The sequence below is a fragment of the Salmo salar genome, chromosome ssa14 (genome assembly GCF_905237065.1).
Source record: "Salmo salar chromosome ssa14, Ssal_v3.1, whole genome shotgun sequence".
Classification (NCBI taxonomy): Eukaryota; Metazoa; Chordata; class Actinopteri; order Salmoniformes; family Salmonidae; genus Salmo; species Salmo salar.
In genome coordinates this window covers 50210306-50228984 of record NC_059455.1, presented here as the reverse complement: position 1 = coordinate 50228984, position 18679 = coordinate 50210306, and the positions used below count along the sequence as shown (strand labels likewise).

The window sequence follows — 18679 nt, the reverse complement described above, 5'->3', positions numbered from 1 at the left end:
ATGGAATGGTTGGTTGGTTGGTGGAATGGTTGGTTGGTTGGTTGGTTGATTGAATGGTTGGTTGGTTGGTTGGTTGGTTGGTTGGTTGGTTGATTGAATGGTTGGTTGGTTGATTGAATGGTTGGTTGGTTGATTGAATGGTTGGTTGGTTGATGGAATGGTTGGTTGGTTGATGGAATGGTTGGTTGGTTAATGTAATGGCTGGTTGGTTGAAGGAAAGTCTGGTGTGTTGATGGAATGGCTGGTTGGTTGGTTGATGGAAAGATTGGTTGGTTGGTGGAATGGTTGATTTTTAAATTTAATTAAACATTTTATATCACCTTTATTTAACCAGGTAGGCTAGTTGAGAACAAGTTCTCATTTGCAACTGCGACCTGGCCAAGATAAAGCATAGCAATTCAACACATACAACAACACAGAGTTACACATGGAATAAACAAAACATAGTTAATAATACAGTAGAACAAAAGAAAACAAAAAGTCTATATACAGAGAGTGCAAATGAGGTAAGATAAGGGAGTTAATGCAATAAATAGGCCATGGTGGCGAAGTAATTACAATATAGCAATTAAACACTGGAATGGTAGATGTGCAGAAGATGAATGCGCAAGTAGGGATACTGGGGTGCAAAGGAGCAAGATAAATAAATAAATACAGTATGGGGATGAGGTAGGTAGATGGATGTGCTGTTTACAGACGGGTTGTGTACAGGTGCAGTGATCTGTGAGCTGCTCTGACAGCTGGTGTTTAAAGCTAGTGAGGGAGATTTGAGTCTCCAGCTTCAGAGATTTTTGCAGTTCGTTCCAGTCATTGGCAGCAGAGAACTGGAAGGAAAGACGACCAAAGGAGGAATTGGCTTTGGAGGTGACCAGTGAGATATACTTGCTGGAGCGCTTGCTACGAGTGGGAGATAAGGCGGGGCTTTACCTAGCAGAGACTTGTAGATAACCTGTAGCCAGTGGGTTTGGCGACGAGTATGAAGCGAGGGCCAACCAACGAGAGCGTACAGGTCGCAATGGTGGGTAGTGTATGGGGCTTTGGTGACAAAACGGATGGCACTGTGATAGACTGCATCCAATTTGTTGAGTAGAGCGTTTGAGGCTATTTTATAGATGACATCACCAAAGTCGAGGATCGGTAGGATGTTCAGTTTTACGAGGGTATGTTTGGCAGCATGAGTGAAGGATGCTTTGTTGCGATTTTGGAAGCCGATTCTAGATTTAATTTTGGATAGGAGATGCTTAATGTGAGTCTGGAAGGAGAGTTTACAGTCTAACCAGACACCCAGGTATTTGTAGTTGTCCACGTATTCTAAGTCAGAGCCGTCCAGAGTAGTGATGCTGGACGGGCGAGCAGGTGCAGGCAGTGATCGATTGAATAGCATGCATTTAGTTTTACTTGCGTTTAAGAGCAGTTGGAGGCCACGGAAGGAGAGTTGTATGGCATTGAAGCTCGACTGAAGGTTAGTTAACACAGTGTCCAAAGAGGGGCCAGAAGTACACAGAATGGTGTTGTCTGCGTAGAGGTGGATCAGAGAATCACCAGCAGCAAGAGCAACATCATCGATGTATACAGAGAAGAGAGTCGGCCCGAGAATTGAACCCTGTGGCACACCCATAGAGAGTGCCAGAGTTCTGGACAACAGGCTTTTACGGTTACACAAATGAGAGCACCTGGGGAGTCGGAGTGGAGCTAGGCACTGCAGGACCTGGATTAACCTCTACATCACCAGAGGTACAGAGGAGAAGTAGGATTAGGGTACGGCTAAAGGCTATACGAACTGGCCGTCTAGCACGTTCAGAACAGAGAGTAAAAGGAGCAGGTTTCTGGGCACGATAGCATAGGTTCAAGGCATAGTGTACAGACAAAGGTAAGGTAGGATGTGAGTACATTGGAGTGGAATGGTTGTTTGGTTGATGGGTTGGTGGGTTGGTTGGTTGGTTGGTTGGTGGAATTGTTGGTTAATGGAATGGCTGGTTGGTTGATGGAAAGATTGGTTGGTAATCAAATTTCAGTTGGTTGATGGAAAGGTTGGTTGGTTGATAGAATGTTTGGTTGGTTGATGGAATGGTTGGCTGGTTGGTTGATGGAATGCTTGGCTGGTTGATGGAATGGTTGGCTGGTTGATAGAATGGTTGGCTGGTTGATGGAATGGTTGGCTGGTTGATGGAATGGTTGGCTGGTTGATGGAATGGTTGGCTGGTTGATGGAATGGTTGGCTGGTTGGTTGATGGAATGGTTGGCTGGTTGATGGAATGGTTGGTTGATGGAATGGTTGGCTGGTTGGTTGGTCGGTTGGTTGATGGAATGGTTGGCTTGTTGATAGATTTTCTATTTGTGTTTCTCAATTCTATGCCAAAGCCTTGGCCAAAGATATTTGAACATACTTATTCAAATGTATAGAGATAGATACCAATATATAACTGTAACTATGAAAATGTTGTGTTTTGGACTGACTCCTCTTCTTCCTCTTCTGGGTTGTTCGTAAGGGTACTTACAAAAGCCTAGGGTCGTTTGAATATGATTTGACTGACTGACTGACTCCTATTCTGACTCCTCATCTTCCTCTCCAGCCAATGAACTACACCCAGAAACAGAGAGAGGAAATGAAAGACTCTCTGCTGTACAAGGAACCAGTAGACCCGTCCAACTGGGTCGGACTCAACAAGTTCAACCCTCTACTGGAGAACCTCAGGGTGAGGAGACACTAACCGATCACGTTTACTTGTAAAACAAGACATCTATATAGTATAGTAGTATAGCATCACTTTGGGACATGCAAACATAGGAAATAGTTCTCAAACAAGATATAAAACTCATACACTGAGTTTTTCATTAATCTGCCATTGATACAGTGAGGGAAAAAAAAGTATTTGATCCCCTGCAGATTTTGTACGTTTGCCCACTGACAAAGAAAGGATCAGTCTATGGTAGGTTTATTTGAACAGTGAGAGACAGAATAACAACAAAAAAATCCTGAAAAACGCATGTCAAAAATGTTATAAATTGATTTGCATTTTAATGAGGGAAATAATTATTTGACCCCCTCTCAATCAGAAAGATTTCTGGCTCCCAGGTGTCTTTTATACAGGTAACGAGCTGAGATTAGGAGCACACTCTTAAAGGGCGTGCTCCTCATCTCAGTTTGTTACCTGTATAAAAGACACCTGTCCACAGAAGCAATCAATCAATCAGATTCCAAACTCTCCACCGTGGCCAAGACAAAGAGCTCTCCAAGGATGTCAGGGACAAGATTGTAGACCAATACAAGGCTGGAATGAGCTACAAGACCATCGCCAAGCAACTTGGTGAGAAGTTGACAACAGTTGGTGCGATTATTCGCAAATGGAAGAAACACAAAAGAACTGTCAATCTCCCTCGGCCTGGGGCTCCATGCAAGATCTCACCTCGTGGAGTTGCAATGATCATGAGAACGGTGAGGAATCAGCCCAGAAATACACGGGAGGATCTTGTCACTGATCTCAAGGCAGCTGGGACCATAGTCACCAAGAAAACAATTGGTAACACACTACGCCGTGAAGGACTGAAATCCTGCAGCACCCGCAAGGTCCCCCTGCTATAGAAAGCACATATACATGCCCGTCTGAAGTTTGCCAATGAACATCTGAATGATTCAGAGGACAACTGGGTGAAAGTGTTGTGGTCAGATGAGACCAAAATGGAGCTCTTTGGCATCAACTCAACTCGCCGTGTTTGGAGGAGGAGGAATGCTGCCTATGACCCCAAGAACACCATCCCCACTGTCAAACATGGAGGTGGAAACATTATGCTTTTGGGGTGTTTTTCTGCTAAGGGGACAGGACAACTTCACCGCATCAAAGGGACGATGGACAGGGCCATGTGCCGGCAAATCTTGGGTGAGAACCTCCTTCCCTCAGCCAGGGCATTGAAAATGTGTCGTGGATGGGTATTCCAGCATGACAATGACCCAAAACACACGGCCAAGGCAACAAAGGAGTGGCTCAAGAAGAAGCACATTAAGGTCCTGGAGTGGCCTAGCCGGTCTCCAGACCTTAATCCCATAGAAAATCTGTGGAGGGAGCTGAAGGTTCGAGTTGCCAAACGTGAGCCTCGAAACCTTAATGACTTGGAGAAGATATGCAAAGAGGAGTGGGACAAAATCCCTCCTGAGATGTGTGCAAACCTGGTGGCCAACTACAAGAAACGTCTGACCTCTGTGATTGCCAACAAGGGTTTTGCCACCAAGTACTAAGTCATGTTTTGCAGAGGGGTCAAATACTTATTTCCCTCATTATCCTCTTACATCTAGACGTTCCGCTAGCGGAACACCTGCTCCAATATCCAATGATAGGCGTGGCGCGAATGACAAATTCCTCAAAAATCCCAAAACTTCCATTTTTCAAACATATTACTATTTTACACCATTTTAAAGACAAGACTCTCCTTTATCTAACCACACTGTCCGATTTCAAAAAGGCTTTACAGCGAAAGCAAAACATTAGATTATGTCAGCAGAGTACCCAGCCAGAAATAATCAGACACCCATTTTTCAAGCTAGCATATAATGTCACAAAAAACAGAACTACAGCTAAATGCAGCACTAACCTTTGATGATCTTCATCAGATAACACGCCTAGGACATTATGTTATACAATACATGCATGTTTTGTTCAATCAAGTTCATATTTATATCAAAAACCAGCTTTTTACATTAGCATGTGACGTTCAGAACTAGCATTCCCACCGAACACTTCCGGTGAATTTACTAAATTACTCACGATAAACGTTCACAAAAAACATAACAATTATTTAAAGAATTATAGATACAGAACTCCTTTATGCAATCGAGGTGTCCGATTTTAAAATAGCTTTTCGGTGAAAGCACATTTTGCAATATTCTGAGTAGATAGCTCGCCATCACAGGCTAGCTATTTTGACACACACCAAGTTTGACCCTCACCAAACTGAGATTTACTATAAGAAAAATGTTATTACCTTTGCTGTTCTTCGTCAGAATGCACTCCCGGGACTTCTACTTCAATAACAAATGTTGGTTTGGTTCCAAATAATCCATAGTTATATCCAAATAGTGGCGTTTTGTTCGTGCGTTCAAGACACTATCCGAAGGGTGACGAAGGGTTACGCGCCCGACACGTTTCGTGACAAAAAAATTCTAAATATTCCATTACCGTACTTCGAAGCATGTCAACCGCTGTTTAAAATCAATTTTTATACGATTTTTCTCGTAAAAAAGCGATAATATTCCGACCGGGAGTCGTTGTTTTCGTTCAAAGACGAAAGAATAAAACATGGTGTCGCCTCGTGCATGCGCCTCCAGTCTCTGTTCTCTGATCGACCACTATCCAAATGCGCTATTGTTTTTCAGCCAGGACCTGCAAAGACATCATTCAGCGTTTTGCCGCCTTCTGAGAGCCTATGGGAGCCGTATGAAGTGTCACGTTACAGCAGAGATCCTCAGTTTTCAATAAAGAGAGTGTAGAAGGCCAAGAAATGGTCAGAGAGGGCGCTTCCTGTAAGGAATCTTCTCAGGTTTTTGCCTGCCATATGAGTTCTGTTATACTCACAGACACCATTCAAACAGTTTTAGAAACTTTGGAGTGTTTTCTATCCAAAGGGTAGTGATGCTGGACGGGCGAGCAGGTGCAGGCAGTGATCGATTGAATAGCATGCATTTAGTTTTACTTGCGTTTAAGAGCAGTTGGAGGCCACGGAAGGAGAGTTGTATGGCATTGAAGCTCGACTGAAGGTTAGTTAACACAGTGTCCAAAGAGGGGCCAGAAGTACACAGAATGGTGTTGTCTGCGTAGAGGTGGATCAGAGAATCACCAGCAGCAAGAGCAACATCATCGATGTATACAGAGAAGAGAGTCGGCCCGAGAATTGAACCCTGTGGCACACCCATAGAGAGTGCCAGAGTTCTGGACAACAGGCTTTTACGGTTACACAAATGAGAGCACCTGGGGAGTCGGAGTGGAGCTAGGCACTGCAGGACCTGGATTAACCTCTACATCACCAGAGGTACAGAGGAGAAGTAGGATTAGGGTACGGCTAAAGGCTATACGAACTGGCCGTCTAGCACGTTCAGAACAGAGAGTAAAAGGAGCAGGTTTCTGGGCACGATAGCATAGGTTCAAGGCATAGTGTACAGACAAAGGTAAGGTAGGATGTGAGTACATTGGAGTGGAATGGTTGTTTGGTTGATGGGTTGGTGGGTTGGTTGGTTGGTTGGTTGGTGCATGCGCCTCCAGTCTCTGTTCTCTGATCGACCACTATCCAAATGCGCTATTGTTTTTCAGCCAGGACCTGCAAAGACATCATTCAGCGTTTTGCCGCCTTCTGAGAGCCTATGGGAGCCGTATGAAGTGTCACGTTACAGCAGAGATCCTCAGTTTTCAATAAAGAGAGTGTAGAAGGCCAAGAAATGGTCAGAGAGGGCGCTTCCTGTAAGGAATCTTCTCAGGTTTTTGCCTGCCATATGAGTTCTGTTATACTCACAGACACCATTCAAACAGTTTTAGAAACTTTGGAGTGTTTTCTATCCAAAGCTAATAATTATATGCATATTCTAGTTTCTGGGCAGGAGTAATAATCAGATTAAATTGGGTATGTTTTTTATCCGGCCGTGAAAATACTGCCCCCTATCCATAACAGGTTAAAATGCAAATCATTTTATAACATTTTTGACATGCGTTTTTCTGGATTTTTTTGTTGTTGTTATTCTGTCTCCCACTGTTCAAATAAACCTACCATTAAAATTATAGACTGATCATTTCTTTGTCAGTGGGCAAACGTACAAAATCAGCATGGGATCAAATACTTTTTTTCCCTCACTGTAAATCTCGGAACCCAGGACATTGGGAGAGACTCACCTTTGATTATCTGTCTGTAAGGACCAGCCTCTGAGTCAGGGCTAGAAGGACCAGTCTCTGAGTCAGGGCTAGAAGGACCAGTCTCTGAGTCAGGGCTAGAAGGACCAGTCTCTGAGTCAGGGCTAGAAGGACCAGTCTCTGAGTCAGGGCTAGAAGGACCAGTCTCTGAGTCAGGGCTAGCTGGACCCGTCTCTGAGTCAGGGCTAGAAGGACCCGCCTCTGAGTCAGGGCTAGAAGGACCCGCCTCTGAGTCAGGGCTAGAAGGACCCGCCTCTGAGTCAGGGCTAGAAGGACCAGTCTCTGAGTCAGGGCTAGAAGGACCAGTCTCTGAGTCAGGGCTAGAAGGACCAGTCTCTGAGTCAGGGCTAGAAGGACCCGCCTCTGAGTCAGGGCTAGAAGGACCAGTCTCTGAGTCAGGGCTAGAAGGACCAGTCTCTGAAGGACCAGTCTCTGAGTCAGGGCTATACTACACATCTACCTCTATCAAGTCAGTACTGCAAAAATAACAAAGAATTTATTTGAAATTTACATCAAAGATCTATTCTGTTGCTTCACTGTTCCTTCCTCGCCTCCTCCTCCAGAACAACCTCTTGATGTTGGCCATGCTGGCGTTTGAGGTGACCATCTACCGTCACCAGCAGTACTACAGACTGAGGAACAAGCTCACCGCGCCAGCCGCTCGCATCATCTTCCATGACATCACGCGGCAACACCTCGACAACGGCATCGTCAACTGTGCCAAGTACTTCATCAACTACTTCTTCTACAAGTTCGGGCTGGAGGTAGGTAGAAACGATTATATTCAGAGAGATCATTTGGTTTGGTGGTAGGTAGAAACTATTATATTCAGAGAGATCATTTGGTTTGGTGGTAGGTAGAAACTATTATATTCAGAGAGATCACTTGGTTTGGTGGTAGGTAGAAACCATTATATTCAGAGAGATCATTTGGGCTAAACTTCTCTCTCTACCTCTTTCTCTCCCTGTTCTAGACGTGCTTCCTACTGGCAGTGAATGTGATTGGCCAGCGTATGGACTTCTATGCTATGCTGCATGCCTTCTCTCTGATAGCCGTGATGTATAGACGGAGGAGGAAAGCTATAGCTGAGATCTGGCCTAAATACTGTTGTTTCCAGGCCTGTATTCTAACCTGGCAGTACTTTGTGTGCATCGGGATACCACCTGCAGCTTGCAAAGGTAGGTGTGTGTGTGGGGTGTGTGTGTGTGTGTGTCTGTGTATGTACACAACATGACCAAAAATATGTGTACACATGCTCGTAGAACATCTCATTGGAGTTAGTTCTCCCTTTGCTGCTTTAACAGCCTCCACTCTTCTGGGAAGGCTTTCCACTAGATGTTGGAACATTGCTGCAGGGACTTGCTTACATTCAGCCACAAGAGCATTAGTGAGGTCGGGCACTGATGTTGGGCGATTAGGCCTGGCTTGCAGTCGGCGTTCCAATTCATCCCAAAGGTGTTTGATGGGGTTGAGGTCAGGGCTCTGTGCAGGCCATTCAAGATCTTCCACAATGATTTCGACAAACCATTTCTGTATGGACCTTGCTTTGTGCATGGGGGCATTGTCATGCTGAAACAGGAAAGAGCTTTCCCAAAACTGCTGCCAAAATGTTGGAAGCATAGAATCGTCTAGAATGTAATTGTATGCTGTAGCGTTAAGATTTTCCTTCACTGGAACTAAGGGACCCGAACCATGAAAAACATCCCCAGACCATTATTCCTCCTCCACCAAACTTTTTTTATTTTACCTTCATTTAACTAAGCAAGTCAGTTAAGAGCAAATTCTTATTTTAAATGACAGCCTAGGAACAGTGGGTGAACTGCCTTCTTCAGGGGCAGAACAACAGATTTTTTACCTTGTCAGCTCAGGGATTCAATCTTGCAACCTTTTGGTTACTAGTCTAACACTCTAACCACTAGGCTACCTGCCACCAGGTAGACTTTAACTGGCTAAACTTTACACTTGGCTCTATGCATTGGGGCAGGTAGCGTTCTCCTGGCATCTGCCAAACCCAGATTCGTCCATCGGACTGCCAGATGGTGAAGAGGGATTCATCACTCCAGAGAACGTGTTTCCAGAGTCCAGTGGTGGCGAGCTTTACATCACTCCAGCTGACGCTTGGCATTGTGCATGGTGATCTTAGGCTTGTGTGCGGCTGCTCGGCCATGGAAACCCATTTCATGAAGCTCCAGATGAACATTTCTTGTGCTGATGTTGCTTCCAGAGGCAGTTTGGAACTCGGTATTGAGCAACCGAGGACAGACGATTTTTACGTGCTTCAGCACTCGGCGATCCCGTACTGTGAGCTTGTGTGGTCTACCACTTTGCAGGCTGAGCCGTTGTTGCTCTTAGATGTTTCCACTTTACAATAACAGCACTTACAGTTGACTGGGGCAGCTCTAGCAGGGCAGAAATTTGATGAACTGACTGTTGGAAAGGTGGCATCCTATGACGGTGCCACGTTGAAAGTCACTGAGCTCTTCAGTACGGGCCATTCTACTGCAAATGTTTGTCTATGTCTGTGTGCTCGATTTTATACACCTATCAGCAATGGATGTGGCTGGAAAAGCCCGAATCCACTAATTTCAAGGGGTGTCCACATACTGCTGTGTATATATATATATATATATATATATATATATATGGTGTTTATTGCATTATAGAGTTTACATGTATTTGCTTGTTTAAGTGTGTGAAAAAGCTCTGTCGAAGGCCGTGAGGCCAATACGTAAAGCTTATTAAATATCAGTGATACTATCAAGAGCAGTGTGCGGTTTCCTTTATCTTGTTTAAGTGTGTGAAATGTATGTGATTTTCTTACATTTTAATATATTATTATATTATTATTATATATAATGATATATTTATTTTGTTGCTCTCTATCCCTTCAGACTACCCATGGCGGTTCCCTAACTCTGCAATGGACTCCAACGTCATCAAGTGGCTATATTTCCCTGACTTCCACACCAACCCCAACCCGATCTTTCTTGTCTGTATGTATCATATTGTTCTGTTGGACTGTCAAGGACCGGTATGGACAGAGTTAATATAATGGGATCGGTATGGACAGGGTTGGATATAAAGGGATCGGTATGGACAGGGTTGGATATAATGGGATCGGTATGGACAGGGTTGGATATAAAGGGATCGGTATGGACAGGGTTGGATATAATGGGATCGGTATGGACAGGGTTGATATAATGGGATCGGTATGGACAGGGTTGGATATAATGGGATCGGTATGGACAGGGTTGGATATAAAGGGATCGGTATGGACAGGGTTGATATAATGGGATCGGTATGGACAGGGTTGGATATAATGGGACCGGTATGGACAGGGTTGGATATAAAGGGATCAGTATGGACAGGGTTGGATATAAAGGGATCGGTATGGACAGGGTTGGATATAATGGGATCGGTATGGACAGGGTTGATATAATGGGATCGGTATGGACAGGGTTGGATATAATGGGATCGGTATGGACAGGGTTGATATAATGGGATCGGTATGGACAGGGTTGGATATAATGGGACCGGTATGGACAGGGTTGGATATAATGGGATCGGTATGGACAGGGTTGGATATAAAGGGATCGGTATGGACAGGGTTGGATATAATGGGATCGGTATGGACAGGGTTGGATATAAAGGGATCGGTATGGACAGGGTTGGATATAAAGGGATCGGTATGGACAGGGTTGATATAATGGGATCGGTATGGACAGGGTTGGATATAATGGGATCGGTATGGACAGGGTTGATATAATGGGATCGGTATGGACAGGGTTGGATATAATGGGACCGGTATGGACAGGGTTGGATATAATGGGATCGGTATGGACAGGGTTGGATATAAAGGGATCAGGATGGACAGGGTTGGATATAATGGGATCGGTATGGACAGGGTTGGATATAAAGGGATCGGTATGGACAGGGTTGGATATAATGGGATCGGTATGGACAGGGTTGATATAATGGGATCGGTATGGACAGGGTTGGATATAATGGGATCGGTATGGACAGGGTTGATATAATGGGATCGGTATGGACAGGGTTGGATATAATGGGACCGGTATGGACAGGGTTGGATATAATGGGACCGGTATGGACAGGGTTGGATATAATGGGATCAGTAAGGACAGGGTTGGATATAATGGGATCGGTATGGACAGGGTTGGATATAATGGGACCGGTATGGACAGGGTTGGATATAATGGGACCGGTATGGACAGGGTTGGATATAATGGGATCGGTATGGACAGGGTTGGATATAAAGGGATCGGTATGGACAGGGTTGGATATAATAGGATCGGTATGGACAGGGTTGGATATAATGGGATCGGTATGGACAGGGTTGGATAGAATTGATTATATTGCCTATCTATATCAATCTACATTTTTAGTTAAATACTAGCTCGATATGAAGCTAAAATCTGCTTTTCTAAGTTCTCTCCTTCCTACCTCCTCTCCTCCTCTCTCCTCCTCCTCTCTTCCTCTCCTCTCTAGATGACTTCATGCTCCTCCTCTGCGCCTCGCTCCAGAGGAGTATATTTGATGAGGAGAACAAGGCAGCTGTCCGTCTCATGGCCGGAGACAACGTGGAGATCTGTCGAGACCTAGACGCGGCCTCCTTCAGCGTTCACAACCCTGTCCCCGACTTCATACACTGCAGGTAAATAGACCGACTTCATACACTGCAGGTAGATAGACCGACTTCATACATTGCAGGTAGATAGACCGACTTCATGCACTGCAGGTAGATAGACCGACTTCATACACTTCAGGTAGATAGACCGACTTCATACACTGCAGAGGTAAATAGACCGACTTCATACACTGCAGAGGTAAATAGACCGACTTCATACACTGCAGAGGTAAATAGACCGACTTCATACACTGCAGAGGTAAATAGACCGACTTCATACACTGCAGAGGTAAATAGACCGACTTCATACACTGCAGGTAGATAGACCGACTTCATACACTGCAGGTAGATAGACCGACTTCATACACTGCAGGTAGATAGACCGACTTCATACACTGCAGGTAGATAGACCGACTTCATACACTGCAGGTAGATAGACCGACTTCATACACTGCAGGTAGATAGACCTATATCATTGGAAACAGCAGACCCATACATACAATATGTCTAGTTACTGTCTGTTTCTAAAAGGTAACAAGCCTTTAGTGGACTACTGAAGTAGCAACCAGATGCTCTCACCTTGATTGCACGGGTCAGCAAGTGAGAAAGGGAGATGGGGTAGACAGATGAGGATAGAGAGGGGGAAAAGGGGGAAAGAGGCCATCCTGTTGCTGTTTGTTCTCATCGATCTAACATTCCACCGTTTCGATGCTCAGAGTGGAGAACTGTTTCATTATGGCACTCCGTGTCCATCAACAGCAGTAGTGAAGAGAACACACATCTTTATACCACCCTGCTGTATCTGCAGCCCAAATGCCACCCTATTCCCTATATAGTGCACAACCTTTGGGCTCTTGTCAAAAGTAGTGCACTATGTAGGGGATATATTGCAATTTGGGACTCGATCCCCTCAATCCTTCTTCCCCGGCACTTATTCACTGGTTTTTCCACGTATCACATTACGGATATGGAGGTAGAGAGAAATCCATAATCCACAAAACACTCTGTCCAATCAGTGTCTGTCACTCCGGCTCTCTCTCTTTCTGTCTCTCTCTCTCTCGCTTTGTCTCTCTCTCTATCTCTCTCTCTCTCTCTCTATCTCTGTCTCTCTGTCTCTCTATCTCTCTGTCTCTCTGTCTCTATCTCTCTCTGTCTCTCTCTCTCTTTCTATCTCTCTTTCTGTCTCTCTTTCTCGCTCTCTCTCTCTCTCTCTCTCTCTCTCTCTCTCTCTCTCTCTGTCTCTCTCTGTCTCCCTCTCTCTCTCTCTCTCTTCAACTCAGACTCTTTAGTCTGGTACATTGTCTAACTTAATAATAGCTTTCAATGTATGGAAAAGTACATTATTTTTTTCCTTTCTTGATGTGATTGAGTTTGATGGAGGACCACACTCATCTATCCATCTATCCATCCATCCAGTCGTCTGTTTATCTATCTATCATCTATGCATCTATCTATGCATCTATGCATCTATCTATGCATCTATCTATGCATCTACTCAGTTGCAAATGGGGACTAGAGTGCCATTTGGGTTGCAGATACACTGAACAAAAAAATATAAACGCAAAATGTAAAGTGTTGGTCCCATGTTTCATGAGCTAAAATAAAAGAAACCAGCAATTTGTCATGCGCACAAAAAGCTAATTTCTCTCAAATGTGCACAAATTTGTTTACATCCCTGTTAGTGAGCGTTTGTCCTTTGTCAAGATAATCTATCCATCTGACAGGTGTGGCATATCAAGAAACTGATTAAACAGCATGATCATAACACAAGTGCACCTTGTGCTGGGGACAATAAAAGGCCACTCTAAAATGTGCAATTTTGTCACACAACACAATGCCACAGATGTCTCAAGTTTTGAGGGAGCGTGCAATTGGCATGCTGACTGCATGAATGTCCACCAGAACTGTTGCCAGAGAAGTGAATGTTCAGTTCTCTACCATAAGCCGCCACCTCAAACGGGGCGGCAGCGTAGCCTAGTTGTTAGAGCGTTGGACTAGTAACCAAAAGGTTGCAAGAACAAATCCCCGAGCTGACAAGGTACAAATCTGTCGTTCTGCCCCTGAACAAGGCAGTTAACCCACTGTTCCTAGGCTGTTATTGAAAATAAGAATTTCTACTTAACTGACTTGCCTAGTTAAATAAAGGTTAAAAACAACCCCCAAAAAATGTCATTTTAGAGAATTTGGTATTGCGTCCAACCGGCCACGTGTAACCATGCCAGCCCAGGACCTCCACTTCTTAACCTGAGGGATTGTCTGAGACCAGCCACCCGGACAGCTGATGAAACTGAGGAGTATTTCTGTCTGGAATAAAGCCCTTTTGTGGGAAAAAACATCATTCTGATTGACAGGGCCTGGCTCCTACCAGGCCCACCCATGGCTGTTCCCCTGCCCAGTCATGTGAAATCCATAGATTAGGGCTTAATTTATTTATTTCAATTGACTGATTTCCTTACATGAACTGTAAGTCAGTGAAATCTTTGAAATTGTTGCATGTTGCATTTAGATTTTTGTTCAGTATAGTTGAGTTTAGTTCCTTTTATACAACATGCTTTTAGCATACTGTACTTTAGTACTATACACTCTCTCTCTCATATACCTTACAGTAGAGTACATACCTGAACAGGATCGAGTTATCACATGGACCTCTCTCTCTTTCTCTCTCTCTCTCTCTCTCTCTCTCAGTAGAGTACATACCTGTACTGATAGACATGGATAGAGTTATCACATGGCCCTCTCTCTCTCTCTCTCTCTCTCTCTCTCTCTCTCTCTCTCTCTCTCTCTCTCTCTCTCTCTCAGTAGAGTACATACCTGTCAACTCCATATATTATATTATCAACCGTAATTTCTATGTATTAATCGATCACAATCAGACTCTTACTGTAAGCCTCACCGTTATTGATCTAGTTAATTATGGGATTGATGGATGTATTTACAGATTATATTACAGAACAACCACAAACATTGTTTAGATTTTTCCTGTGCACTCAACATGATGCTTTTTCCTACTGTAGCTCAATGACCTAAAGATATATCTTATATGATTACAGACAAAGGGTTTTCCCATTTAGGTAAAGTGGTCAGGGAAAAGGGGATGAGGTTTGAACCTGGGTCTGTGCATTACACTGAGCTAAAGACTTGAACACATTGGACACATTGAACACATTAAACACATTAAACACATTGAACACATTGAACACATTAAACACATTAAACACATTAAACACATTGAACACATTGAACACGATGAACACGATGAACACATTGAACACATTGAACACATTAAACACATTGATTACATTGAACATGATGAACACATTAACCACATTGAACACATTAAACACATTGAACACATTAAACACATTAAACACATTAAACACATTAAACACGATGAACACATTAAACACATTAAACACGATGAACACGATGAACACGTTAAACACGTTGAACACGTTGAACACGATGAACACATTAAACACGATGAACACGTTGAACACGATGAACACATTAAACACGATGAACACGATGAACACGTTAAACACGTTGAACACATTAAACACGATGAACACGATGAACACGATGAACACGTTAAACACGTTGAACACGATGAACACGTTAGACACGATGAACACATTAAACACGATGAACACGTTAAACACGTTGAACACGATGAACACATTAAACACGATGAACACGATGAACACATTAAACACGATGAACACGATGAACACATTAAACACGATGAACACGATGAACACATTAAACACGTTGAACACGATGAACACATTAAACACGATGAACACGATGAACACATTAAACACGTTGAACATGATGAACACATTAAACACGATGAACACATTAAACACGATGAACACGATGAACACATTAAACACGATGAACACGTTGAACACGATGAACACGATGAACACATTAAACACGATGAACATGATGAACGCGATGAACACATTAAACACCTGGAACACGATGAACACATTAAACACGATGAACATGATGAACGCGATGAACACATTAAACACCTGGAACACGATGAACACATTAAACACGATGAACACGATGAACAAGATGAACACATTAAACACGTTGAACATGATGAACACATTAAACACGATGAACACATTAAACACGATGAACACGTTGGACACGTTGAACACGTTGGACACGTTGAACACGTTGAACACGTTGAACACGTTGGACACGTTGAACACGTTGGACACGTTGGACACGTTGAACACGTTGAACACATTAAACACGTTGGACACGTTGGACACGTTGGACACATTTTGGTATTTGCTATTTTATTAGGAACTCCCAATAGCTGTTGCAAAAGCAGCAGTTACTCTTCCTGGGGTCCACACAAAACATGAAACAGAATACAGAATGACCTAATACAGAACATCAATAGACAAGAACAGCTCAAGGACAGAACTACATAACATTGGACACATTGAACACATTAACACGTTGGACACGTTAAACACGTTAAACACGTTAAACACGTTGAACACGTTGAACACGTTGAACACGTTAAACACGTTAAACACGTTAAACACGTTGAACACGTTAAACACGTTAAACACGTTAAACACGTTAAACACGTTGGACACGTTGGACACGTTGGACACATTAAACACATTAAACACATTGAACACGTTGGACAGATTGAACACGTTGGACAGATTGAACACGTTGGACACGTTGGACACGTCGGACACGTCGGACACATTAAACACATTGAACACGTTGGACACATTAAACACGTTGAACACGTTGAACACGTTGGACACGTTGGACACGTTGGACACATTAAACACATTGAACACGTTGGACAGATTGAACACGTTGGACAGATTGAACACGTTGGACACGTTGGACACGTCGGACACGTCGGACACATTAAACACATTGAACACGTTGGACACGTTGGACACATTAAACATTTACATTTACATTTAAGTCATTTAGCAGACGCTCTTATCCAGAGCGACTTACAAATTGAACACTAAACACATTGAACACGTTGGACACGTTGGACACGTTGGACACATTGGACACATTAAACACATTGAACACGTCGGACACGTCGGACACGTCGGACACATTAAACACATTGAACACGTTGGACAGATTGAACACGTTGGACAGATTGAACACGTTTGACAGATTGAACACATTGAACACGTTGGACAGATTGAACACGATGGATACATTGAACACGTTGGACAGATTGAACACGATGGATACATTGAACACGTTGGACAGATTGAACATGATGGACATATTGAACACATTGAACACATTGAACCTGGCTCTTGTCTCTCTTTTTCCCCCCTTCTCTCCGGTTCTTTTACCAGATCCTACCTGGACATGCTGAAGGTCATCATGTTTAGCTACCTCTTCTGGTTCGTCCTCACCATCATCTTCATCACCGGCACCACGCGTATCAGCCTCTTCTGTTTGGGCTATCTGGTGGGATGTTTCTACTTCCTGCTGTTCGGCGGGGAGCTGCTGCTCAAGCCAATCAAAAAGATCCTACACTACTGGGACTTCCTGATCGCCTATAACGTGTTTGTGATCACCATGAAGAACATCCTGTCTGTGAGTAGGACCATGGTTATGAGCAGCTTATATGAGCAGTTTATATAGCATTCTTAAGTGTTCATTAACACTACATACTGTAGATGCTTTACAATCATAAGCAAAGTCATATTACATAAAGGGGCCCTTCCATCTGGTGTTTGATCTGATTCACCCTGTAGGTCTGATTCACCCCCTGTATCTGATTCACCCTGTATCTGATTCACCCTGTATCTGATTCACCCTGTAGATTTGATTCACCCTGTATCTGATTCACCCTGTAGATCTGATTCACCCTGTAGATTTGATTCACCCTGTAGATTTGATTCACCCTGTAGATTTGATTCACCCTGTAGATCTGATTCCCCCTGTAGATCTGATTCCCCCTGTAGATCTGATTCACCCCCTGTAGATCTGATTCACCCCCTGTAGATCTGATTCATCCCCTGTAGATCTGATTCACCCCCTGTAGATCTGATTCACCCCCTGTAGATCTGATTCACCCCCTGTAGATCTGATTCACCCCCTGTAGATCTGATTCACCCCCTGTAGATCTGATTCACCCCCTGTAGATCTGATTCACCCCCTTTAGATCTGATTCACCCTGAGTCCTTTTTTAAACTTTTCTGCCAGCCTGTATATTTAATTCTTCGTCTCTGTGTTGTGATCAGATCCTGGCCTGTGGCTACATCAATGTCCTGGTGGTGAACAACTGTTGGCTGATCCAGCTCCTCAGCCTGGCCTGCACCATCAAGGAGTATAAGGTCATCATTAACAGAGACGTCACACGTAAGTCTCTTACTGAATGACGGATCACTTAATAATGTCATGAAGTTTAGTGACATTCAACAGTTAAAATTCAATGAAATATGTATGTGTTTTATGAAGGAGATTAAATGTAGAAATTATACAACTAAAGGTGTTGTGTGTGTGTGTGTGTGTGTGTGTGTGTCTGCGTGTGCACGTGTGTGTACGCGTGTGCGTGTGTCTCCTCACTAGCTGGGGACGGTGGTAAGAAGTGTGATCTGCCCAGCGACGAGGCTGGGATCATCTGGGACAGTATTTGTTTTGCCTTCCTGCTGTTGCAGAGACGCGTCTTCATGAGTTACTACTTCTTGCATGTGGTGGCTGACATCAGGGCCTCACAGATACTGGCCTCCAGGTATACACACAACTGGGGTTCCAAACCCCAGGTCCCTTAAATTTTTTTTTTTTTCACCTTTATTTAACCAGGTAGGCTAGTTGAGAACAAGTTCTCATTTACAACTGCGGCCTGGCCAAGATAAAGCAAAAGCAGTGTGACACAGACAACAACACAGAGTTACACATGGGATAAACAATAAACAAGCCAATAACACAAAACAAGTCAATGACACAGTAGGAAAAAAAGAAAGTCTATATACAGTGTGTGCAAAATGCATGAGGAGGTAAGGCAATAAATAGGCCATAGTAGCGAAGAATTACAATTTAGCAAATTAACACTGGAGTGACAGATGAGCAGATGATGATGTGCAAGTAGAGATACTGGTGTGCAAAAGAGCAGAAAAGT

At 43.6% G+C, this 18679-nt stretch overlaps 1 protein-coding gene across 1 annotated transcript in view; it reads left to right on the top strand.

Moving 5' to 3' along the window:
• LOC106591876 (piezo-type mechanosensitive ion channel component 2) overlaps positions 1–18679 on the top strand; it is a 267883-nt gene that overhangs the window by 165878 nt on the left and 83326 nt on the right. Inside the window, exons 28-35 of the mRNA XM_045693681.1 lie at positions 2574–2696; positions 7454–7654; positions 7864–8068; positions 9782–9883; positions 11397–11562; positions 16908–17151; positions 17802–17919; positions 18130–18292. Coding sequence (XP_045549637.1) covers positions 2574–2696; positions 7454–7654; positions 7864–8068; positions 9782–9883; positions 11397–11562; positions 16908–17151; positions 17802–17919; positions 18130–18292 — 1322 coding nt within the window. The remainder of the gene's footprint in view (positions 1–2573; positions 2697–7453; positions 7655–7863; positions 8069–9781; positions 9884–11396; positions 11563–16907; positions 17152–17801; positions 17920–18129; positions 18293–18679) is intronic.